This window comes from Pelodiscus sinensis, chromosome 6 (genome assembly GCF_052426305.1).
Source record: "Pelodiscus sinensis isolate ZL-2025 chromosome 6, ASM5242630v1, whole genome shotgun sequence".
Classification (NCBI taxonomy): domain Eukaryota; kingdom Metazoa; phylum Chordata; order Testudines; family Trionychidae; genus Pelodiscus; species Pelodiscus sinensis.
In genome coordinates, this window is record NC_143057.1 from 48,165,436 (window position 1) to 48,191,036 (window position 25,601).

A 25,601-nucleotide genomic window follows, 5' to 3' on the forward strand; every position below is an offset into this window, starting at 1 on the left:
ATGTGCAGCCTCATTACTTCCCAAAAATTAATGTTGTAGAACAGTGATAGCATGTCCTAACGCTACAGCACATACCAAATTTCATTGATATATCTATATTAAAGTGTTTGAGATATTCGAAATTTTAAAGTTTAATTAATATTTTACCGCAAAATTTCATAAAAACGAACTCGCAATTTATAAATAAAAATGTATAATTATGTGTATTATAAATACTTCTTACTTCATTAAAACTGCAAGAAACATGTTAAAATATATTTTAATAATTGTGTAAAAAGAAAATTATCATTATTGTCCAGAAAATCCAAAATAAATTCGAAGTACCTTAAGTGGTTAAGATATCACAAGCAGGTGCATTATAAAAAAATGTAATGCTTTTGTTCATTGCTTTTCGAAGATCATAAGAAACATTTGGATGCGGTAGCAGCACAAGAAGATTTGGCCATGGCTTCAACAAAAAAAATCAAATCTACCCCCCCATGATTGATATCCGATTTACGGAAAAGGATCTCTTTGATGTCTTTACTTTTGAATTTGAAAAGTCCAAATTTGGGCTTTTGGGAAAAGCAAAGAAGAAATTGGCAACGTGCAAGGTAGAAAAGGAAGTGAATGGCAAGCTCAAACCCTGTAGCTTCAAGACAAGTGAAGCAAGTGCCATGAAAAATTTTAACCTTTGGTGGCATGTAAAACGTAACCATCCTGAAAACTATGCGGCCTTGGTTACAAAAAAGAACCAGGAAGATGAGGCAGCTAAACGACGTTCATGTGGCTCTCTGAAAACTCCTGGAGAAAAGATTTTTTGCAGAGCTTCATCTGAAAAGAAACCCAAAATTGAGCAAACAAAACTTGACTCATATTTGAAGTCCTCAAAGGTTACAGTCACCCTGGATGCCAATACTTTCCGTGAAGGGCTGATGGAAATGGTTTGCTTGAGTTCAACACCACTCACTACCTTCAGGCTAAAGAACAAAGGATTCCAAAAAATTGCAGGTGAATGGGTCGGCAGTGTGGCGTTTCGACAGGGCACGATGTGGTTCATCATTTAGTTGTCAGCACAGCTGAGTCTGCTCACGAAGAGCTCAAGAAAGCTTTGGAGCAGAAATTGTGCTACCTGAAAATGGATGTGGCAACCCATGGAAACAGAAGTTTCCTTGCAATCAATGCTTAGTACTACGAAGAAGGAAAAGATAAAGCTGTGGTAAAAACCTTGGACATAATTGACACTGAAGGGCGTCACAATTCTTCCTACGTGAAAAGTCAAGTAAAAGCTACTTTAGAAAAATTTGGGATCAGTGAAATGCAAGTGCTGAGCATCTGCGTTGACAATGCAGCAAACATGATGTGCCGTCAAAAATTTCAGCGAGGACAATGAAACCATTTCTACCTTTGAGAACAGGGATGTGGACAGAACTGAAGCTATTTTGCCTGATGAAGGAACTAAAGGAATGGATGAAATCTAACTCAACATGGATGCTGCTGCATAATGGGTTAATGACTGTAGCCTCATACTTCCAACATAGCTTCATGAGGACAACTCAAAAGTCCAACTGATGAGGTGTGGCATTCACGCTCTTCAGTTGGCAATCTGGGATGGACTGAACAAAAAACATGCAAAGAAATTTCTGGCAAAAATTCGACAAGTCGTTGTCAAACTACGAACCCCCAGTGTTCTGCTTGATCTACATGGGGTAACTCAATCATTGGATACTGTGACTCGCTGGGGTTCAACATTTGCGATGATTGAGCGGCTTCTCATTTTTCAATCTTACTATGAACAAGTGGCTGCTGCTGGCACAAGAGAACTCAAGTTAACAAAAGCTGAATGGGATGAAGTGAAGAACGTGAGAGACCTCTTAGCAAAGCCAAACCAAACAACTGTGAATCTTCAAGCTGTTGATGTAACTTCGGGAGTTTTAATGAAGGAATGGCAACTGTCAAAATTCTTGCAAGAAAATGGTGGACAAATTGCAGAAAGAATTCTATCCTCCATACAGAAATGCAGAGAAGCTTTTTGACAATATTCATTTCCTTGCTGGAGTTTGTGTTGACCCATGGTATCCGATTTCTTACCTCAAGGGAAATACCAAAGGCAAAGGAAGGGCTCCTTGATATTGCTCGATGACTCAAAAAACAAAATCTATTGCTACATTTGAACTCAGCAAAAGAGGTTGAAGAAAACAAAACACAACAAAAGGAGTCATCAACAATCAAATCTGCGGTTTCGTAAAGTTCACATCGTTCAGAAATAGCAGGCTGTGTTCGAGCGTTCATCCCTGAGACGTCTTCAGACGTCACAGGGAAATAGAGTTGATTCAAGCACCAATTCTTCCGAAGATGACAACTTCAGAAAGGAATTGGATAAACAAGAAAGACGCTGGCGAGTTTCTGTGATTCATAATTGTAATGAAGCATTATTCAAGAGAAACTTTCGGGAAGGTTGTGAGGTGATGGAGCCTATTGGTAGGCTAAAAGTTAAGTCTGTTTTTGAGGTCATTCACTACTTCCTACACCGCATTCAGGCTGCCTGTAGAATTGCTTTGAGGATGCCAACAACTCAAGCTAGTGTAGAGTGACTGTTTTCGGCTTTAAAGTTAATTTTAAATGATCTGAGGCAGGCTATGAAAGACTTGATTGCTGCAATAATTTTTTACAGATTGAATTATGAATGATTCGAGTTTGTATCATTGTTGATGACATTTAAATTGTTTTAAAACTCTGAATAAAAATAATGTTTTTTCAAAATTACAGTATGCACTTTATTTAGTTAAAAATTAATTTGAGTCTGAGCATGGAGCAGAGCTGGAGTGGAGCAATTCAAAAATGTAATTGCTCCAAATCCCTGTCCTTAGCAATTGTCTTGTGGCAGGACTTTGCCAGCTCTGGGGTAGAGGACAATTTTTCTCACCACTCAGGCCCAGTCGAGTTACCTCTTCTTCCATGGGCAAGAAAAAGCCAGGCAGAGATAACAACAGTATTATCTCCATGAGGGAAGTGCACCAGTTGGAAGATCCAGCCATGCCTCTGACTACAGCTCAGCTACCTCATGCCTGTGAGTCATGGACAGAGCATAGCTGCTCCCAATTCCATTGTAAGGGGCTTTCTGACCCTGTTGCCACATTTAACCCTCTTCTGGCCCATGTGGTCAGGAGCTCAGCAATTCTGACAGGTTAATCTTTCAGGTAAAAATGTAACCTCCTTTCTTTACAGGTCCTTCACAGGTAGCTAAGCCTAAGATGGCATCTCTCAGCCTTCCTTTTGGTGTGAAAACTCAAGCCAAAAAAAAAAAAAGTATGAACTCTCCTTTACGTGCCCTTGCATTCTTTCACAAGCTATGCAAAATGGTGGACAGTATTTTAAGTATAGTCTCTGAACCTAAAAATCACATGACTTATCCCTGAGGTAGGGAGAGGAGAGATGTAAGGAATTAAATAGGTTTCAGGCAGGTATATAGGACTTAATCCTTAGCTCAAATCTATTTGTTGACAGCTGGAAATGGAGTGTGAAATATGGTGGAGATAGGGAGCTTTATCACATAAGACCTGGTATTGTATTTTTAATTTGGAAGGTAGGCCTCATGAGGGAGTCCAGTCCTTATGAGCATTGTCTCTGATATTGAGAGCTGCTACATAGCTTTCACCAAATTTTGCATCTTAGTCATCTTATTTTTTTTTTTTTGCCAAAAGTAATGTATTTTCTCCAGGAGCAAATGTCCATGTCCTGCTATGAAAATCCCATTCTAGTAGGTCTGTAAACCTTAGTCTGAAAACTTATCTGTGCCATCCTGAAAGTTACTTTCTTCAAGTAATAAGGTCTACAGAGCTGGTCCAGCCTAGGGACAAATGGATCATCCAGAACTGAGATGGAAATTAACATTCAAGGACTAAGTTTATCAAATGAGGACTAGGGATGTTAAAAAGCCATTACTTAGGGTAACCATGTTAACTGTTAAATCTCTTAGCAGTTACACACTGCAGGCCCTGCAGTATAAAGCTTCCTGGGATTAGGGCCGGCAGCCAGTGCACGCTGGGAAGATGACTGAGCTGCAGGCAGAGTATAAGTTTTATACTGCAGAGCCTGCTGTGCAGACCGGAAGTCAGCTTTTAAACCAGCTCCCGGCATGTACTGCCTGCTACCCCGCCTTCCCCAGCATGTAACTGTTACGCTCATGCTTATCAGTTAACTATTTGAATGGTTACACTTCTACATCCCTAGTGAAGACAAGCCCACCATGCACTACATGGAGAAATTGTTGGTTTTTTCCTCAAAATATAGTTAACAGTGTGAGACTTATTAGAATTATCCTACCTGTACAAGTGCTTAACAAAAGGGAACTTCAAGCTTGCAATATTCCCCTGCTGACAGGTCTAGTCTCTGAGCTCCAGAAAGACTGAAGTACCATTGTAAAAGATCTGTAGAGGTTGTTGCTCAAAGAAAGGAATTCTTCAGGTAAGTGTGGAAAAAAATGTATTTTATGTACATTCAGGATTATGGAGAGAATTCAGGGGGTTGGTTTTTTGGAAAGACCATTCCCAACACAATCAAGAAAAGCTAAAAGTGAGGGCTTTCTACATAATACTAATAGTGGAATTTTGAGGAAGAGAGAAGAATGAAACTTGTCTCAAACTTTTATCTTTCTGCAAAGAATAAAAACAACCTTATTTTAAAATACCAAAAGCACTGTGGAACAAGTAGGTACCCAAAACTTGGCTGGTTATCTTAATATTATTGTCTGAGTTTACGGGGAACAATAAAAACAAACAATTCTGGTCTCACCTTTAGCCCTAATCATTTGCTGAATTTGTTTAGAGATGTTTAGCATAAAACAAACTTGATCTTTCAAAGCACAAAAAATTATGCACATTTTGTAGCACGTTGTATGCTGTGGTTTATATTATTGCTAGCGCCCTATCAAATTCACAGTCAATTTCAGAGTCATCAAGATTTTAAAAATAGTAGATTTCATTATTTCAGATATCTGAAATGTTATGGTGGTATAAATGTAGGGATCCTGACCCAAAAGATGGTTATTAGGAAGGAAGGGTTGTGGTATTGTCATCCTTGCTGCTAGGTGGGTGGAGAGCAGCAGCTGCTGAACAAGAGCCCAACTCTGAAGATAGCAACATAGAAGAAGTATGGATGGTATGGTAGAGTATATGGTATTGCATTTCTACTCTTACTTTTGGGCTGCTGCTTTCAGTGCTTGATCCTCATCAGCTGCCCCGCTCTGAAGGCAGTGAAGAAGTAAGGATGGCAATACCATGACTCCCCTACAATAACCTGGGGACCCTGAGTTTGAAAAATGCTGATCTCTCCCTTTAAATCTGAATAGTACAAGTACACAAAGACAAGATTTCATGTTTAACAACTATGAATTTGGTAGATTATAGTTGGCATAATCAGGACTCTGAGTCCTGTATCTAAAAATATTGACTGTACCTTGTTAAATTATATTTGATACACAAATTTGTGTAATAGAAATTTATCTTTTCAAAAACAACTTTTAATTTTAGAGTCTCTCTACTTGATGAAAAGCATTCATGTACTACATTCCAGATGAACCACACACTAGTCTCTCATTGAAATACTATTATAGCTTTGCTACCCGTTTACACAAGCAAAAAGTGAATTTGCCCATACAAGAAGGAATGTTCTTTAAAAGTCTTGAACTGACATTGAAGGTAAACCTTACTCTTTACATTTCAGAAAAACATTTAAAATATAAGTGATGCAAATCCTTGTTAAATTGCCACTGCTTTAATAAATTCATATGCTGTAATCAAAATTACCTGGTCTGCTTAAAACAGGATCTAGGGCATCACAAGTCAAAGCACTTTCTAGTCCTGAATAACTAGTAGAAAAAGAACTGGTATCAGATTGTTCCAAGGGAGGAGGATTGGCTTGGTAGTAGATGAAACATTCTTCAGTGCAATGAGGAAATCTTGCTTTGCCTAAATTTTCAGCAGATTCTCTTGAACAGCAAGCCCCACTACCAGCTACCCACACCTGCTGAATCCTTTTTCAAATGCGCTGGTTAGAGTACTGGAAGCTGTAATTTTCAGACATTTCCTTATCTGCCAAGTCTTACTTCTGTCTGTCCATTAGGGAGCATCTTTCTTGTTGCAGCTCTCCTGCAAGAACAAGATAGTTTTCAGTTTACTTTAGAAAATTAGATTAATATTTTCATATTAAAAGAGCTGATTCTAGATACAGCCTGTCCTATAGCTACTGCCAGTGCATATAAAACATACTGCTATAGACATGGCAATTCAGTCACTTGCCAGTGACTGAATCTGCTCTTTTCTCAACTTCAAAGGCCAGATTCTTGGCCTCATGTAGTTGCACTGATGGCACAAAGGGGCAATTATGCCAACTTAAGGGACATACCTATAATCTTTGGGGAGGGAGGGGGGTAAAGCTTGGCGAATTGGGATCAACCAGGACACATCCCTGCAACTCCAGCTTTTATCAGCAGCCATTAGAACCAAATAAGTCCCTGGTCCAAACACATTTTAGAGGAGGGAATAAATGTAAAGGTAGTGTAAAACCACTTTAGCGCTCCATCCCCACACTGGTCCATTATCAAGGAAAGTTGGGCCTACTCTTAATACCATCCATTTCATAGAGTCAAAAGAGAAGAAAGCTCAGTGAATAAAGAAGAGGAAAAGGGAAAGAAAATATGGTCAAGACAAATTAATGGAGTCTGAGCACAACAGGGATACTTTCGATAACAGCATTTCCAGGTATGATTCAAGTAGCCGGAGACAATTTGGTGTCATTTCTAGGAGCCTCGGTTCAGTTCCCAGCATCAATCCCTATGGTACTATTTCTTAAACCTCCCCCAGAAGAAGGCAGTGCTTCTAGATCTAACAATGACAAGCAAGCAATATTATACATGGAATCCTATTCTGTTCCGTCTCCACAAGTGTACTGAGTCAAAAATAAGGATTTTCTGGCTCTTCCTACTCACACACTAAAGCAGACAAGCACATGCATGTCTGCACCAAAGAAACTTACCCAGGTCATCTTCCAGTTTTGCATCATTGTGTCATGTTCACTGACTGCACTTCTCCAGAGGTCATACTCCTTTATCCATCCAGCCTGACCTGTATTATCTGAAAATGGTAAGTAATGAAACAAACTATGTGCATAGGTTGTGATCAAATAACCATTGACTCCAAAGGTAGGTGGTTGATGGTCAGGGGCGCTGGTGTTTTCTCACTCCCCAGAAACTTAAAGGGCCAGATTTACACAAGTGCTGAGAATGCAACTGCTATTCATAAAATCATAGAACACTAGAACTGGAAGGGACCTCACAGCAGGACCCAGTACCATTCTAGACCATCCCTGATCGAGGTCTCTCTAACCTGCTCTTAAATATCTCTACAGGTAGAGATTCTGCAACCTCCCTAGGCAACTTATTCCAGTGTTTAACCACCCTGACAGGAAGTTTTTCCTAATGTCCAACCTAAACCGCCCTTGCTGCAGTTTAAACCCATTGTTTCTTGTCCTATCCTCAGAGGCCAAGGAGAACAATTGGTCTCCCTCCTCCTTGTAACATCCTTTTAGATACCTGAAAACTGCTATCATGTCCCCTCTGTCTTCTCCTTTCCAAACTAAACAAGCCCAATTCTTTCAGTCTTCCTTCATAGGTCATGTTTTCTAGACCTTTAATCATTCTTGGTGCTCTTCTCTGGGCCTTCTCCAATTTCTCCACATCTTTCTTGAAATGTGGTGCCCAGAACTGGACACAATACTCCAATTGAGGCCTGATCAGTGCAGAGTGGAGCAGAAGAATGACCTCTCATGTCTTCTTAGAGACTAACAGATGTATTGGAGCATAAGCTTTCGTGGGCAAAGACCCACTTCGTCAGATGCATGTCTGATGAAGTGGATCTTTGCCCACAAAAACTTATGCTCCAATACATCTGTTAGTCTATAAGGTGCCACAGGACTCCTTGTCACTTTTGCAGATTCAGACTAACACGGCTACCCCTCTGACACGTCTCGTGTCTTAATCACAACACTCCTGTTAATGCAGTGGTTCCCAAACTTTTTGACATCATGCCCCTTTTTGATTTTTGAGAGACCTTCACGTTCGGGTCCCCCCCTCCCCCCAAAATAGCAGCAAAACTTGCAGGGGGATTGACCGGGGGTGGGGGGGAAAAGAAAGGCTGGGTTGCCTCTCACTCCCCAGTTTGGGAACCTATGTGTTAATGCATTCCAGGATCATGTTTCCTTTTTTTTGCAACAGCGTCACACTGACTCATTTAGCTTGTGGTCCACTATGATTCCTAGATCCGCTTCTGCCGTACTCCTTCCTAGACAGTCACTTCCTATTCTGCATGTGTGAAACTGATTGTTTCTTCCTCAGTGGAGTATTTTGTATTAGTCCTTATTAAACTTCATCCTATTTACCCGAGCCCATTTCTCCAGTTTGTCCAGATCATTTTGAATTATGACCCTCTTCTCCAAATCAGTTGCACCCCCTCCCAGCTTGGTATCATTTGCAAACTTAATAAGCATACTCTCTATGCCAATATCCAGGGCTGGTGAGATCTACTTGCCAGCCCCACACAGCACACGCGCCAGACCAGCACTGTCTGGAGGGGGCGAATGAGGCGACCGGCTGAAATCTACTCCCCACAGGCGAGTAGATACAGCGATTTGTCGAGCCCTGCCAATATCTAAATCGTTGAAGAAGATATTGAACAGAACCAGTCCCAAAACAGACCCTTGTGGAAACCCACTTGTTATGCCCTTCTAGCAGGATTGTGAACCGTTAATAACTACTCTGTGAGAACGGACTTCAGGGAGAGCTGAGGGGTGCATTCAGCCTTTTGAAAATTATGCTCCTTATTTAAGTACCTACAGTTGGATTTAAGCACTTACTTTTGAAAACCTTTACTAAATGCTTATTTTGGAAATTTCAAGTGTAGATACTTCAGACCCCTACTCTTTCTCTTACTAAATGTAGTAAATCAGAAGGGGAATATAGAAAGCTGACAGCTGTATTCAACCAGGAAACTAAAAATCCAGGCTTATGTAAGTGCACATGTTTGTTTTGAAATTGCCTGTTTTCATAACTCAGCAAATGTGTAGTCTAGAAATGAAACCACAATACTAATCACGAGTCAAATATGGGGGTATGCTGTTCCAGAAACAATCTCCATGGGAATAAGTCAGCCTTTTAAATATTGCGAACTGAGATCTGAATAGGAGACCCTCTACTACAATAACATCTGAAAGAGATACTAGGGATGTAAAATCCCAGTTAATCAGTTAAACATTAGGTTAACCAACTAGAAGTGGGATCTGGACTGGGGTTGGTCAAGCAGATAGCTGCTCCAGCCCCCACTAGTTAGCCAGAACTGCTAAGCATCACCCGGTTAGAATGATGCTTATGAGTTAACCTTTCATATTCCTAGTAGATACTAAATTTACTTTTAACCCCCCCTCTCATTTCTAATAGAGGGGAAGTGACTGTCTAGGGAGGAGTACTGTGTCAGTTTTATGAGTGTACAATCTTTGTGTGAGCTAATTTTAAAGCTCTCCTCCATGTATGAGGCCCAGGGTCAGTAGTACGTACATGAGGCAACTACCTACCTTTTCCTTCCACTGTGATGAGCACTTTTGATGTTTTATTTCCAGCTTTGGAGAGGACTGAACAATGGTATTCTGAGTTTTCTGCTACAGCATCTTTCACCCAGCTTAGAATGTGCACTCTGCCATCAGCCAGGGCATGAGATTGCTCACTGACACACACTTCCATTTTCTGTCCATTCTTCTTCCAGACAAATCGTGCATCACTGGGACCTGTGAAAATGTTATTTTCATTACTGAAGGAACCACTTGTGAGAACTTAAAAACGAAGAGTGTCTAAAATGTAGATTAAAGTGTAATGGAACATTGTCATGAAACCCTGTGTGATTAGATAGCAAAAAATTCTGGATTTTAGAACCTAAATGGCTGAAAATAAGGCCTGTTCTGTGGATTCTCTTTGATCCTATGAGTGAGTGTTATGTTTTCAGAACATTGGGCACAGTGAGCCAATGGTGATTAGGCAGGAATAAAGCCTAGGACTCAATCAGAAATGATTCTCAAGAAATTAAGTACAAAGAACTGCCTAAATTCTGACGTTTTTACAAGCAGAAACCACCCCTAGAAAAAGTAACCTGATTATAGACTGGACTGCAAGGGGGAACCTAGGTAATCCCATGTGAAAGCAATGTAACAATGTTTTTGAAGAGTATGAGTTGGTAGCAGAAAAAGGCCAGGCACTCAAGAACTGAAGATAAGGGGATATAATGAAGAAATCAAATTCAGATGTCACAAAGGAGGTATTCATCTTATTGCCATACTATCATTTGTGATTAGATGAAACAACTGGGCATCTTACACAAGTAGTAAGAGGAGCAGAGTGCAAACAGTCATCTAGTCTTTTCAACTAATCAAATATTCATACCATCAGTGAGGAATCAAACCAAAGATAGGGATGGTGTCAGATAGCCCCCCTCTGCCCCCTTTTGCTTTGTTTTTTTAGTTGCTATCAAAGAAAAACAAACACAATTCTGGTTGGTGTGTACAGCTATGGCTCAGAAAGAAAATGGGCTGTATGCCACCTCCATTTTTCCATATCTAACAACTTCAGGATGGATTTTTTTTAAAAGATCAGTGTGATTTCCCCTGCCCCTGCAATTTCCCATTCATAACAAAGTACCAAAAGAGTTGCCAAATGCCTGCTCTATTTTCATTACCAGAACAAGCTCAGTACCTAAAAAATATAATGGTCTTAGAAGGTTTCAAGAAGCTCGAAACAAACTTTGGTTTGGCAATCTCTTCAGAAACTTCCATGTTCTGGCACGCACAAGGAGTGTGGCTCTGGGTCAGAATTCTGGCAAGTCACTGAACAAGTGATAACCAAGTTACTTTGCTGGCTTCCCACAAACATCCATCTTATGCACAGTCAGCAGTCCTGGACTTTCCAACACACTCTGCAAGATTTTTTACACATCAAACATTTGTAACAACAAAACAGGATTCAGACCACACATTTGTGTCCTTTTTGATCTGTTTGGGAAAGAAATCAGTACTGACTTTTCTGCACTGTAGTTTAGTCCTGATTAGTTTTATTTGCTCAGTTTCCCAGCATCAAAAAGGTTTAAAAAAATTGCTATGAAACATTTTGATCTCCCCAGATTTCTGGATTACATTATTATGATTTGCATACATTTTGATTCAAACACCTATTATGTGTAATCTAGTTTTAACTCTCCATAATTTCCTCAGGGGTACCCTTGTTTCTATAATTTGTAGTTAACGGATTCAGTGAAACAATGGTAAAGCTGTTTGCTGACCTGTGCCGAGGAATCCAATAAAACAGATTATTCTTTTTAAATTAGGTGATTGTACCAGAGGATAGAAGCATTGCCAACTATTTCTCAGTAGTAACAATCAGGTGCTATCGCTAGAAAATGTATGGTTTATTTTGTATCTATAAATTGGATACAGTATAGATTGAATACAAGGGAAATGATCACTGAGTGACACTGAAGACCCCAAGATATGAAATTCTAACATTTAAACAAATACTTACATTCTGTTATCCTTTCTTTATGAATGCTTGAGAGAGTAAAAAAAAATTATACAATGAAAGAGAAGGATCAGATTAATGCATAATAAGAGTACAATATACATCAGAAGCCATTCTGCATGCAGGGCTCGCCGAACCGTGGCAAGCCCTGCTCGCCAGCTGCACTGTCCAGCGAGCTGCGCATGCGCAGATCGCCCGAACCCAGCTCTTTCAGGTTACAATCTACTCGCCACGAGTGAGTAGATTGTATTATTTGTCGAGCCCTGTGCATGTGTAACCATCAATACAGTAAAACCAACCTTAGGAACTGGATTTTTCAGGGATGTCATCTCAAAGCCACTGTTTCAAGCAAGGACACCAAGTTCCTGAAAGCCATCAACATTTGGACAACTACGTGGCGAATTACTTGAAAAGAGTCAAGTTAATTATCTTGTCATATATTCAAATAAAAAAAAGCCACAAAGACTTTAGACTACTATTCTTTTCCTCTAGAAACCTCCTCTCATTCAATATGGAGTCATTGTTCTGAGTAGTGAAAGGAAGTTTATATTACTTTTTTATGCTTGTATGTGTATATACAAGACTCCATTTTCCAGGGCTGCCATCTTTGTACATGTCACACAAAACCAACATTTTCAGACTTAACACCTTTGAAAAGTCAGAAACTTCAGTTTCTCCAACTCTTGTTCATATCAGTGGAAGCTGCAGATCCCCACCACCTCCTAAGTCAGGTTCCTAGAACATTTAAACTGCAGAGTTGCAGCAGGTCCAGCAGCCCCTGTCCGCGGGGGGTCGGGACACTCATCTCCTCTGTGGTCAGAGGCTGCTTCGTCACAGCAGCTGCCAACAGGGGCTGCTGCTGGAGTGTGTGTGTGAGGGGGGAAGTTGGAGTCAGTGTGGGAGAACCAGCTTTGCTCCCACTTGCTGCATATATATATCAGAGGCAGAAAAGGTGGGGGGAGGGGTGACATGAGTAGTCAACTAATCAACTACTCTTTTACATTCCCAATTCAGGTTACTTTTTAGGTACTGAGATAGGGATTTTGGTGCCTACCTTTAGTCACTGGAATTTGAAATGGTTGTTCTAAATTCCCTTAAAAAGCAGAGTTAAAAAAATCTAAGAATAATACAGCTGCAGATATTCTACTGGCAACATGCAAAATAGACAGAGTACTGTGGCCTTTTCCAATCTAGAAATTGACAGAATTTAAGGGTTCCCTGTTTACATACCTAATTCTGAAAGAGAGTAGAGATTGCTTCCAAAAAGCTCATTGAAATTAGCTGTTTCCTTGACACTATGTACAGCAGTGGGTGGGGTGAGGGGGAGGATTGCCTGAAGGAAACTAATGGAAAATCCTGGCTCCTGTGGCCAAAATGCTACCATGCCTTGCAAAAGAGGGGAAGAAAGTGAGTGTCCAATACTTAATGAACCCCTTAAAGATGTACAGTACAGAGCACCAGAAATGCTACCACAACAGATCTTATTGTATTTTCCACAGTCATACTATTCCTGGAGCTAAAATGACAAAGTTCAGATCAAGTCTTCCTGAAGGTAACTCTAAGATTACCAAGGATGGAAATTAAATAGGAAAGAAATTTGACTTGTAATCAGGTAAAAGCAAAGAGTGAACTGCTAGCAGGAATAAACAGCTTAGAGATGTATCTAGCTAATATCTAAAAGTCACCATTGAATTGATACCCAATGAACTTTACTGATTAATCAGCACTGGATGCAAGGGCATTAGAGCGCCTTCATCTCAGAATAGAAGGATTTTTGTACTAGCCTAATGAAAATGTATGCAATTCATGTGCGCTAAAGCAGGAAAACAAGAGGGATTCTTTGTACTGATGTTTGGAATGATGAAAGCACTATAAAGAGAGCCAACAGAAATGGATTTCATTACTGGTTTACTGATATGGAAGATGCTATCCTAAAACAGAGAATATATACAGATAGATGGTATAGAGCTGGCAACAAAGTAACTAGTTCAGAAAAGCCAAACCGGGACATTTCCTAATCTCAGAAATGAGAGATCTGGAGCAACACCTAGTGTCTGGCCTGCTTTGAAGTAGAAACACAGTACTGCGCGCGCACACCCACCCCAGCCCAACCCATCAGGACCATTTAAGAATCCATTATCCAAAGCTAGGATTATATAAAAGTGTATAAATAGGCACAGAAAAAATCAGGTCAGAAAAGGGAAAGGCAAGGTTAGTCCTTCCAGAGCAGTGAACAAAAAAAGAACATTGTGCAGATAGCAGTTTTCTTTCTAATGTAACAGAGATCGTGCTAATACTATACTTTGAACAATAGGTGAATGAAAACTGGTGGTGGGCTCAGTGATTCTTTATTTGGAAATTGTATGATGAGAAGCAGAAGTCACAGGCTAGCTGATAATGAATTGGCAAAGAGCTTAAAAAACCCCTGAATAGTCTAGTAGCACCATCAAGACTAACAAAACATGTAGATGGTATCATGAGCTTTCGTGGGCACAACCCACTTCTTCAGATGACAGGAGTGTTCACAGCAAAGAGATGTGAGCCAGCGAAACCTGTGAGCAAGACATAAGAAAACAGGGCAGTTGCCGAAAGAAAGTTTCTTGACAGATTGCAGGAAGTCCAGAGATATTGCCTCAAGTTTTATAAAAAAATAGCTGGGATATCAATGAATAGGGGCAAAGAAAGAATTTAGTATGACCCGTTGTTGTGCTTTCCACCTGATAAGGAAGATATTTATATGGAGGTACAAGCTCATTACCCTTCTGGGAGAGAAAGCAGGAATAGCTTGAATAGCAGCTTGTCACAAAAAGAAACATGGGAAACAGATCTCTCCAAGTCCTTGACAGAAGGCTCATTTTGTGCCACAAGATGCTGTTTGTTTCAATTAGCAGTCAGATCCTATCTAAAAAGCAAGACTTGCTGCTTACACAAAAATGGATTGTTAAATTATTGTTAAATGTCCAGAATAGCAACATTGAAAATGTGTTGTCAGCTTTATGGGAAAGTTTAAACAGGTTGCACGTGAAATGTTGCATAAGGAAACTAAAAAAGTCTTGGGAAAAAAATCCAGTCACCACTGCACAACACATATAGATTTAAGACCAAGCATGTGACCTGAAGATAGTAAGAATGCAAAGAGCAAACCAGAGGACCTGTCCATAAAGCTGGAAAAGTCACGTATGGCCTATTCTGATAATAGCACGTTTTATCAGCTAGGTGGATCCAAGAAGGGTCTCAGAAGGAAACTAGATAGTTGCCTATAAAAGCTAATAAATGTAAGAAAGCTGAATACTATGGATTAATGGGACTATTTAGTTTCCAGTTTGTGGGTTTTCTAATTTAAATTATTCTTAACAGTTTGGTATCATTGTGCACCTAGTACCAGGAATAAGATCCTCATTTCTTAGTTTAGAGATAAAGCAAAATAAAGTTGAGCTGCCAGATAGTTTACCAAGAACAAACATAGCCACTCTCTGGAGGTAATTAAGGAAGAAAAGCATGTATCAAAACCCTATAACTGTGGTGCTCTAAAGTGAACAACTGAATATTTTACCTTGATCTTTTGGAGGAGATGGGATATGATGTGAAGAAGGCTGGAAAAACAGTAGAAATTAAGTTTGATCCTTACTTGGTTGGGAGGAGTGGGGAAGAAGGTACATAAAATCTATGTACAAGAGATGGGTGATATCAGCACAATAGCAAAAGTTAATGGGAATTATTTAGCCTCCCAGAAATCTGACAGGTAAGGATTTCTCATTGAAATCTAGCTGGAAACAGAAAATTAGGTCTTCATTAATATGCATGATCCAACATTAAGCAAGGACAACCAATCATACCTTCTGAGAGAGAGAGCAGGCAACTGACAAAATATATTCTGTTTATAGTCTTAGAATATTCTTAATATTGTTTCATTGCTGTAACATAAGGGCTGCATATCAGTGATCAGTAATGCATTTTACAGCCTAGGTCTGAAATCCAAATTCTTACAGGGGCTTACCTATAAATCTTTACTTGCTAGTTTGGTCTAAGGCTCTGCAGAACTTATGGGCTGTGTCTAGACTGGCAAGTTTTTCCGGAAAATCATCTGCTTTTGCGGAAAAACTTGCCAGCTGTCTACACTGGCCGCTTGAATTTCTGCAAAAGCACTGACGATCTCATGTAAGATTGTCAGTGCTTTTGCGGAAATACTATGCTGCTCCCATTTGGGCAAAAGTCTTTTTCCGAAAAACTTTTGCGCAAAAGGGCCAGTGTAGACAGCAGAGATTTGTTTTCTGCAAAAAAAGCCCCAATCGTGAAAATGGTGATCGGGGCATTTCTGCGGAAAAGCGCGTCTAGATTGGCCATGGATGCTTTTCCGCAAAAAGTGCTTTTGCGGAAAAGCGTCCTGCCAATCTAGACGCGCTTTTCCAAAAATGCTTTTAAGAGAAAACTTTTCCATTAAAAGCATTTCCAGAAAATCATGCCAGTGTAGACGTAGCCATAAGGTACATTAGACATGGGAGAAGAGATCCAAGAATTGTTTTAAGAATGTCATGCATCTGATGAAGTGGGTCTTTGCCCACGAAAGCTTATGCTCCAATAAATCTGTTAGTCTATAGGGTGTCACAGGACTCATCACTTTTGCAGATTCAGACTAACACGGCTACCCATCTGATATTTAAGAACTTTGTATTACAAAAGAAAAAGATATCAAGTCTAATAAAACCAATCTCCCAATATTCAGAACACACTATCTACAAAGAACCTGAGAGTCTTGGAGACCACTGCAAGACTCTACAGACCGTATTTGGTCAAAGGCATGCCGCCAGATCACTAGAAGCGCAGACTTTACAAGCTAAATTCAGTATATCTGGGTACTTGTGTCTTACTGTTTGCCACAGTATAAATTTACCACAGCTGTTTTGGAGACAACTTATTCTTATGTCTTGCATTGCGTATTAGCTCAAAACACACTTCCTTGGAATACCTCACTTGGAATACCTTATAATAAAGACTGAATCACTGATTTTAAATAACACACACTAAGTTGGCATTGGGAACACTGCTAGGTTAGTATCAGATCAACTTATATAAAACGGCGACAAATAATTCCACTCTGGCATAAATTGACAAATTATGTTGCTCTGGATTGTGTATTAGCCACCCTTCAGGGCAACAATTTACACTCATTTAAGCACTGGTGTGGACAGCACTATGTTGGCAAGAAAGCTTCTCTTGCCAACATAGCTATTGTGTCTCTCAGCAGCTGGAGAAATCAAGCCAATGGAAGAGCTCTCATCAGCTTAGAGAGCCTACACTAGAGACCTTACTGCTTACTGATCCTAAGTATTGCTCTAATTATGTAATGCAGTAAGCAACAAAGTGGTAAGTTCATGCAGGTATCCAGCAGTACGTTTCCTATTCAAGTTAGAAGATACACATCATTTGCTGTATATTTGAGCCTCAGGAGATTGTTCACTTCCTACAGAGAGAACTCAACAAGATATTATGCCAAAAGACAGTAGAGATCTCCTAATAAAGTAGCGCACAATCAAAATTTTATTTTAAAAATGTATTTCAGATCTTTTGAAGTGTGATCAATTTTGCAGTGATATTGTCCTAATTCAAAGAATCCCACAAAAAACCCACTAGATTGATGTACCAACTTACATCATCTAGTCTCTTAACAATGAAAGTGCATACAACTTACAAACAATTCATTGATCCTTAGACAAAAACGGAAATACAAAAAAAAATTACTGTTAGTAAGGTACATTTGAAAATATGTAAAGTATTACCTACATGCTAAGAATTACTATTATAAATAAAATACCTGTTCTAACTTGAGAAAAAAAATTGTTTAGGATTACCATTTTCAATATGCTAGCTAAAGATAATTGTTTGGAACATAAGCATGCTTTACTAGAATGATGTAGTCTACTTCTTTACCTAATGATTCAGCAGGAGGGGAAAATCTCATTGATTCTAGCCAATAGCACATTATACTATGGGAGAAAACATTTCTCTCAGATCTTAACTGGTGATTTAAAATTAGGGCCCTACCTAATTCATGGACAGAAAAAAAACATGTAACTGACTGTGAAATCTGGCCTTTTTTGCATGCTTTTACCTGCTTAAACTATATAGATTTTACAGGAGAGATGAGAATTTCTCAAATTGGGAAACTGGATCCAAAAGGGAGTTGCAGGGGAGTTGGAGTATTGCCACCCTTACTTCTGGGCTATTGCCTTTAGAGCTAGGTGGCTGGAGAATGGTGGCTGCTAACCAAGAGCTCAGTTCTGCTAGTATCAGCACAAAGTAAGAGGGGCAATATATTATGCCATGTCATCCTTACATCTGTGCTGCTGCTGGCAGTGGCTGTGCCTTCAGAGCTGGTCTCCTTGCCAGCAGCAGTGAAGGGTCAGGACCCTTACATTTACAACACTGAAATTTCAGATTTAAATAGCTGAAATAATGAAATTTACAACTTTTAAAATCCTCTGACCATGAAATTGACCAAAGTGGACCATGAATTTGATAGTGCCCTATTTATAATTCTCTGAAGAGGGATGCTCTAACCTTTATCATTCTCACCCTACCGATTCAGAGTTTATACATTTTAGACCTAATGTACTCCAGGCTAAAATTGTGAACAACCATCTGTGGGGTGAAGGATGGTACACACTTTTAAAGAAAGCATTCACTTAAAATGAACCAGTAATGGTAATTGTCCTTATTGCAATTAGCAGGGCTCGACAAACCGCGGCGAAATCCACTAGCCAGCCCCGCACAGCGCATGTGCCAGACCCACACTGTGTATACACGCACCACTGGTGAACAGGGCGACTGGCTGAAATCTACTCGCCACGGGCGAGTAGATAAACGGATTTGTCAAGCCCTGGCAATTAGTACATTTAGGGTTGCAGTTTATACTATATTCCGTTTTCTCTTCAAGTGTATCAATGCACAGTAAATATCAGTCTAACTAGGGAGCTGTTTTCTGTTTGTTTAGATCTACTGTTATCACCAAGAATTTAAAAACAATAAGGCGTCCCTGGAGATGCTATTAACTGACTATGTATATTCCCAAAAAGGGCATGGAGTGTGTGTACGTAATGACATTGGTATTTAGGAAAAAACTTAACAAACAACAAATAGACTAGTAGCACCTTAAAGAACAACAAAACATGTAGACGGTATCACGAGCTTTCATGGGCTCTACCCACTACTTCACATGACAGGACTTAGAACTGTTTTGCATACATTGGTCAAAGCACTGATCTCTGAAAGAGGAAGTGCTTCTTTAACATTATAATGAGCCAATAACAACTGTAGCTCTCCATAAATTTGAGACAGAAATCAACAAAAGCAAAGACATCCTTAGTCTAGTTAAACATGACTGCATGCTTTTGACCAAGTCTGTCAGATATGAATTTAGTTGGTTTTGTAAGCATGAGTGACCAGTTTCAAGGACTTGTCTGTAAACATGTAATAAGGACAGTAGTGTTCTAAAGGCAGCTTTGCAGTGACCTTGGGTATTAAAAACGAGAAAGAAATAAAAGGACACAGATCTATATGTAAGGCATAAAGGTATTATTAAGATCCATCAGATTACTATAATCACAAATACTGATATTAAATAGTTCTGGGCAGACAGCTTCAGATTAGAAAGGAAAGGTTTATGGACAACTTAATATAAGAAAGAGAATAGTTCAAATTCAGCATCCCCACATGAAGATAAAAACAAACCAAGCGTGGCTTAATAATGACTGTACAGATTAAAGGGTAGGGGCTTTCACAAAGCAATAGCACCACATTATTTTACTTTTAAAATTAATTTACTAACCATAAAAACTTTACATTAAAACCTCAGTTATGAACAATTTTGGAATGGAAGTTGTTTGTAACCCTGAAATCTTTTTAACTCTGAACAAAACATTATGCTAGTTCTTTCAGAAGCTTACAGCTGAACATTGACAATACAGCATTGAAACTTTACTATGTAGAAGCAAAATGCTGCTTTTAATCATTTTAATTTAAATGAAACAAGCACAGAAAAAGCTTCCTAAACTTGCTAAATCTTTTTTTTCCAACTTTCCCTTTATATTTTAGTAGTTTACATTTAACACTGTGCTGTCCTATATTTGCTTTTCTGTTTCTGCTACTTGCTGATTGCATACCTCCAGCTCCAAATGGTGTATGTAGTTGACCAGTCAAGTTTGTAACTCTTGTATTTGTAACTGAAGTTTTCCTGTACAAATAAAACATTTTAGGACGTATTCAGATATTTGTTTTTAACGGATTGGATTACTCTAAATGTAATGAGTTATAAATTAGTCTAAGTTATAAATTTGATTTTGGAATAGATTGTTCATGAGCCATGTGATGGCTGGTCTCAAGCTCTGATCCAGTGACCTTTCAACTGGTCCACAGAAGTAATAATTTAAAACAATGCACTGATGAGAAGTAAACTCCAGGAAGAGCCAGTCTCAGAGAAGGAGAAAACTTATGTTGAGGTTTATATTATTTTATTTTTTTGAATTATCAATAAAGCCAAACCTCAAGTTTTTGTCTGCACACTAGTTTAGGTGTAACCTGTTGAGTATGATAGATATACATTCTCTCCAGAGTTATGGATAACTTTAGTCCTGCAAATCCATGAATATCTGCTTTAGATCATTTTTGAGGATATGGATGCAGCCTGCGGATACAGATTTTGTATCTAGAACCTTGCACATTTGCAGTTATCCACTTTGCATCCAGAGATATCCGAGGCGCTCACAGACTAAAGCAACAACCCTCCCAACACAGGTCAATGAACTTGGCTATTGGGACTCACACTCATGCTCTAAAAATAGCTGCCCACACAGCACTCTGAAGTTGCAGCATGGGCTGGAGCGCAGTCCTTTGAAGAGATAAAGGCAGGCTTCACAACCAGAGCTCCCAGCCTCAGCCACAACTTCAAAGTGCTGTCTATGCAACTATTTTTAGAGTGGTAGTGTGAACTCAAGTCTGTCCATCCTGGTTGAAATACCTGCCTGTGTATGCATGCCCTAAAAAAGAATACAGATTTAAAATAGACAGCATAGAAAATGTTTGCAGCCATAATTCAGTAGATTAATATTTGTTCTGAGAAGTGAGAGAGAATAGCTTTCATAAGTTACTTTTGATTTTGATTCTAAAATTTATGGACTCCCCTTTCCCCCCCAGTAATGCTACAATTAGGGTTTAATGGGGGAAAAACTGGTTGTGCCATATTTTGATAAAATGTCCCTCATAGGGACATGCCATTAATAAGAACAAAGTAATTATAGGGCTTATTACCCGATTAAGATATAAATAGCTTCTTTAAAATCTACTGCTGAAATTTGGGAGCTTTAATTGTCATTTACATGGGGGTATGTCACGCAAGCAGGAGAGCTGAGAAGAACAGTAACGGGAACCCTTCAACTTCAGAGAAAAACCTCTAGGAAAGATAGAATCTTCAAGACAATGGAAAGCAGTACTTTCTGAACCTAAAGGCTACCACCGCAAGGCTTTTCCCACTTACCACTAGACTCACTTAAATCTTCATGGACTCTGCCCTGCCAATTCTGATACATAGTTTATTTATCTAAAAGTTAGGGACCAGTGTGCTTCTAGATTCTTCCAGACCTCGGTATCCATTAGGGATGTAAAATCTGGGTTAATCAGTTAAATGTTGGGTTAGCCTAATGTTTAACTGATTAACCATTTAAGTGGGATCTGGGCATGGGGACCGCTTCAGCCCAGCTCAAACAGACCCTAGCCTGTGGGGCTCCCACTCCCAGTCCCATGCTGCAGCTGGCTGCCGGCTCCCAACCCCTCCCAGAGCAGTCCCTGTTAGCTGGGCTCTCTGTGGACAGAGGCTGCTCCGGACAAGAGCAGCTGCTGTGTGTGCAGACAGGGAGATGCTTCAGCCCCACTGGTTACTAGTTAACCTTTCGCATCCCTCGGATCCATGGGAAGTCCTACTGACTAGGATAGGACTCTGCAGCTGTGCAGAAATGCATACTAGCAGATCCTGATATAGGCATCAGTGGCAGTTCAATTACAAATACCCTTTCAGTCGGTTGCCCTTCTTTGGGGCTGGTGTTTGGGGCAGCTTACCATGACACTTCATTGAATATTATGGAAAAATTCATTTTGTGGCAGGGAGTGGGGACAAGTGAAGGAAAAGGAACTCTAATTGTTGTACTTATGAGGTTACTTTAATATTTTTAAACAAGTAGCCATATCCCGTGTGACTTATGCAGCACATTAGGCCTGAATTATTCATCAGAACCTCCAGAGTAATGTAGCACTAAACCCCTTCCCCCTGCCAATTCTCCCCTCACTGGAGCATAGCATTCTTGTTACTAAATTCAGTTTAATATGACCCAAAGTGAGGGAGGCATTGGACACCAATGGGCACTGAGCCCATGGCTGTTGATGATGATGAAATATTGCTTACAAAATGCTGAACATTTCTGCATCAACAGTGAGTACCTGCATGATAGAGATTATCAAGGGAAGCTGGATATTCAGCAGATTGGTGATCAACCATTTGGTCTTCTAGGACCTGGAAAAACATAGGAGGCTTTGCTTTTGGTTACAAGTAGGCAGTTTAGGCTTTTGGTAATGTAAAAAATGCATCCCTTTTCCTACTGGACACAGCAGAGGTGACATGAATTTTCGGATAGGGATATGGAATTCTTCTTTCCTCACATCAGCAAAATGAATTGGGGGAAGTTCATATTTTTTAGAACCTTCATGCCTTCAAACTATTTGCAGACTTAGACATCATTTACACTGAATTCACATTCAAAAATTTTCTTCACAACTTTTTTTTTTTTTAATTAGAGCATAGATTCTAGTTTATGTGGCTGAATTATACATGGGCTCTTGCTTCTTAGAATCTATAGCATTTCTTTCTCCATCCATGCCATATTCTTCTTCTCTGCATAGCAAAACACCACATTTTATATTGAATGTCGTCTGCAGGCAACATGGCTCCTTTATAGTTACTTCTAAGTAAAGTGTCACCAATATTCTCTGTAAGAATGCAGAGTTGTTAATAGAAAGCTTGTTAGATTGCTGCTGCTCAGCAGTAAAACCAGCACATAGAGTTTTCAGAAGGTCCTACAAAGTTGTGGCCACTGCTTCAGACTTGTGATTTTATTAATCTTTTCAGAAGAAGATTCCTGTAAGATTCTTAATGTTTCAGAGGAAAGTGAAACAGCTCCAGCTGCCACATATAACCCAACAATTAAATACTCTCCCTTTTTTTTTTTTTTTTGAAACCCACAGGTGGCTAAGTTGACACTCCAAATTAAAAACACATTTAGTTTTCCTGTTTTAATCAGAAGAATTTCAAAAGTAAAATTTGATTCTTCCATTATCCAGTTCTTTTAAACTATTTGTCTATATGGGTATGTCTACACTACAGTGCTATTTCGAATTAACTTAATTCGAAATAGTTAATTCAAATTAAGCTAATTCAAAATAACGCATCTATACACAAAAACTATTTCGAAATAGCACATCCACACTGAGTGGATCCTGAACTGAAGTTAAAGCTGGCCAGAACCGGTGCCGGCAGGGCATCAGGTTAGGACTTAGTGTGTGGGTCTGCTGCCTGAGGCTAACTGAGCTCCGTGCTTAAAGGAACCCTATCCCCGCCCCGGACAGACAGTTCTCAGGGTTCCCCACTTGCTTGTCTACCTCGATGAGGGACAGCAAAGCAGTCCTGTCTTGGAGTGCCCTGAGTGCCTGCACTCTGGGCTACTTTGAATTTGGCATTATTCCTCGTAGAATGAGGTTTACCAAATTCAAATTAAGGGCTCCGCTATTTCAAATTTAATTTGAAATAGCGGTTTGCATGTGTAGACGCTATTAAAGTTAATTTGAAATAACGGCTGTTACTTCAAATTAACTTTGCAGTGTAGACATACCCTATGTTTTGTAAATTCCAGAGATTGGCTTTAAGAAACATTTCTTTTTGTTTTAACTGTATTACCAATTTTTTTTAAAAAAAATTATAATTTATATTTGCGAGAGAAAGCCCAAGAAAACAAGCAAGAACACACATTTTCAAATACCAATTTAAGACACACTACATCGGTACATTGGTTAAAAAGCAATTTTTAAAAATAAACAAGCTTCTTACCTACATTATTAACATCAGCTTAGATTAACGACACACAAAATATTTATACATTTATTTTTACTATTTATGCTGTTTTGCTCTTTGCAGTTCTTCATGTTGGCCATATAATTTTGTTTATACTTTTACTTATTTACTTTTGTCTGTTTCACTTTTGTTTATACTTGCTACAATATTTCTACACCAAACGCCAAAAGAAATATTTGTTAAATGGTTTCTACTAATTTTTTTAACTTATGGACGTATGGCCTTCAATTTTATAAAGGTTTATTTTACAAAATCTAAAATATTTTAACCATATTTAATCTGAAAGTTGTCCATTAAGAAATGTGAAACATATGCAGAAGGACAGCAACATGAAAAAATGCCTTATTTCTAAGGTTAGCAGTATACCAGACGCTTTCGAATCTCTTCTTCAAATTAGGTAGTAAAGGTGTTTAAGTATTCAAAACAAGTCAAATTCTGTACCAAATGCCTGTTAAAGAGAAACTATACATTTCAGGGGGGAAAAATAACTTTGGCCTCAGAATTATAGTTCTCAGCTGATATACATTGTGAAATGAAAGATAGTAAATAATAAGAATTTTACCAGACCAAAAAACATGAAAAATAACTAGTCAAGTCTACGTAATGTTCAACTCAAATAAATTCAGGTCAGTAAAATGACATAATAGAGGGGGGAAGGTTATATGAACTATGGGAATGAAAAATGTGTATTCATGTAAGATAATTTTTACATATGTAAAGCCATGATTCAGCAAACTACTTAAGCACATGAATAATTTAATAAACGTCAAGGGACTATTACATGCTTAATGATAAGCCCATGCTAAAGTATCTGGGTTAGGGCAGAGGTATTTGTAGTACAGAATTTGTGCCTAATCCTGAAAGATACTAAATACCCACTGATTTCAGGACACATCCTTAAACTGCCATTGATGGTCATCTTCCACATCACATGTATTAATCAGGACATGAGGATGGATACAAAATATGCAATGAAGAAAGTTTTGGTTTACAGAGGGTCTTCTTACTTACCAGTGGCTTGACAGAAGAGGTGAAAGGATCCCTGGACACTAACATGCTGTGCCTGGTCACTTAGGAAAGGTGGTAACAACATGACCATTACAAGCTCTGTGCTAGACCAAACATCGGGCATGGTATTGGTGGGTGAAGGAGGTGAATCACTTCCCACACAGGACAAAAAGGAGGTACCAGTAGGAGGGAAAGGTATAGGAGATGAGGCTGTGACACAGAAGAGGACAGAAAAGAAAAGAGAGAGTGCTAAGGAAAAAAGTTGTAAGAAATATATAACACACTGAAGAAATAATGCAAAAAGGACAAATGAGTTTTAGAAGGATGACAAATGAAAATCACTAGACTCTTAGAAATGAGCTCTATTCACTCTTCCCCAAATTTAACACTGGAGGAAATACCCATGTGAAATCCATTACAGAAGTCTCATTGTTCCTCTTAAAGAAAACCACAACTTTAGGTTTTTCAGTATTCACAGGGGTTTCTCTATTGTAAGCTGGTTCAAAATCAAGGATGTAATACAATTTATTTTAATATTTATTCTGTTGCTTTTTGTATGTACATAATTAAAATAGAAAAATAAAACCAAACTGAATCTTATAAAATATAAACTGTTTACACTAAGATGAACTAAATTATATTATGTTTGAATGAGAGTTCAACAAAAAACAACATCAAAAAGCAGCCATGCTGCTATTTACCATTACCATTCTATTTCTAACAACATTTATAGAAAGACATTATGGAAGAAACAATTCTTAAACTGTACCGCACAAAAAACTTTTACAGATAAATAGTGCTGCCATGAATTAGGTTTAGAATGCTTGCGCTTTT

The 25,601-nt window shown here is 38.9% G+C and overlaps 1 protein-coding gene across 2 annotated transcripts; it reads right to left on the minus strand.

The window, feature by feature from the left end:
• Positions 1-468: 468 nt before the first annotated feature.
• LOC149524145 (uncharacterized) lies at positions 469-25,339 on the minus strand. Of its 2 annotated transcripts, XM_089779273.1 has the most exons (4): positions 24,771-25,335; positions 9,604-9,813; positions 7,015-7,112; positions 469-6,128 (listed from the first exon to the last, which is right to left on the minus strand). In XM_089779273.1, the coding sequence occupies exons 1-4, from the start codon at positions 24,889-24,891 to the stop codon at positions 6,099-6,101; spliced, it is 459 nt and encodes a 152-aa protein (XP_089635399.1). In that variant the 5' UTR covers positions 24,892-25,335; the 3' UTR covers positions 469-6,098. The 2 variants fall into 2 exon arrangements, with proteins under 2 accessions (XP_089635399.1, XP_089635398.1); XM_089779272.1 differs by lacking the exon at positions 469-6,128 and having other exon boundaries at positions 6,914-7,112; positions 24,771-25,339.
• Between the last annotated feature and the right edge of the window lie 262 nt (positions 25,340-25,601).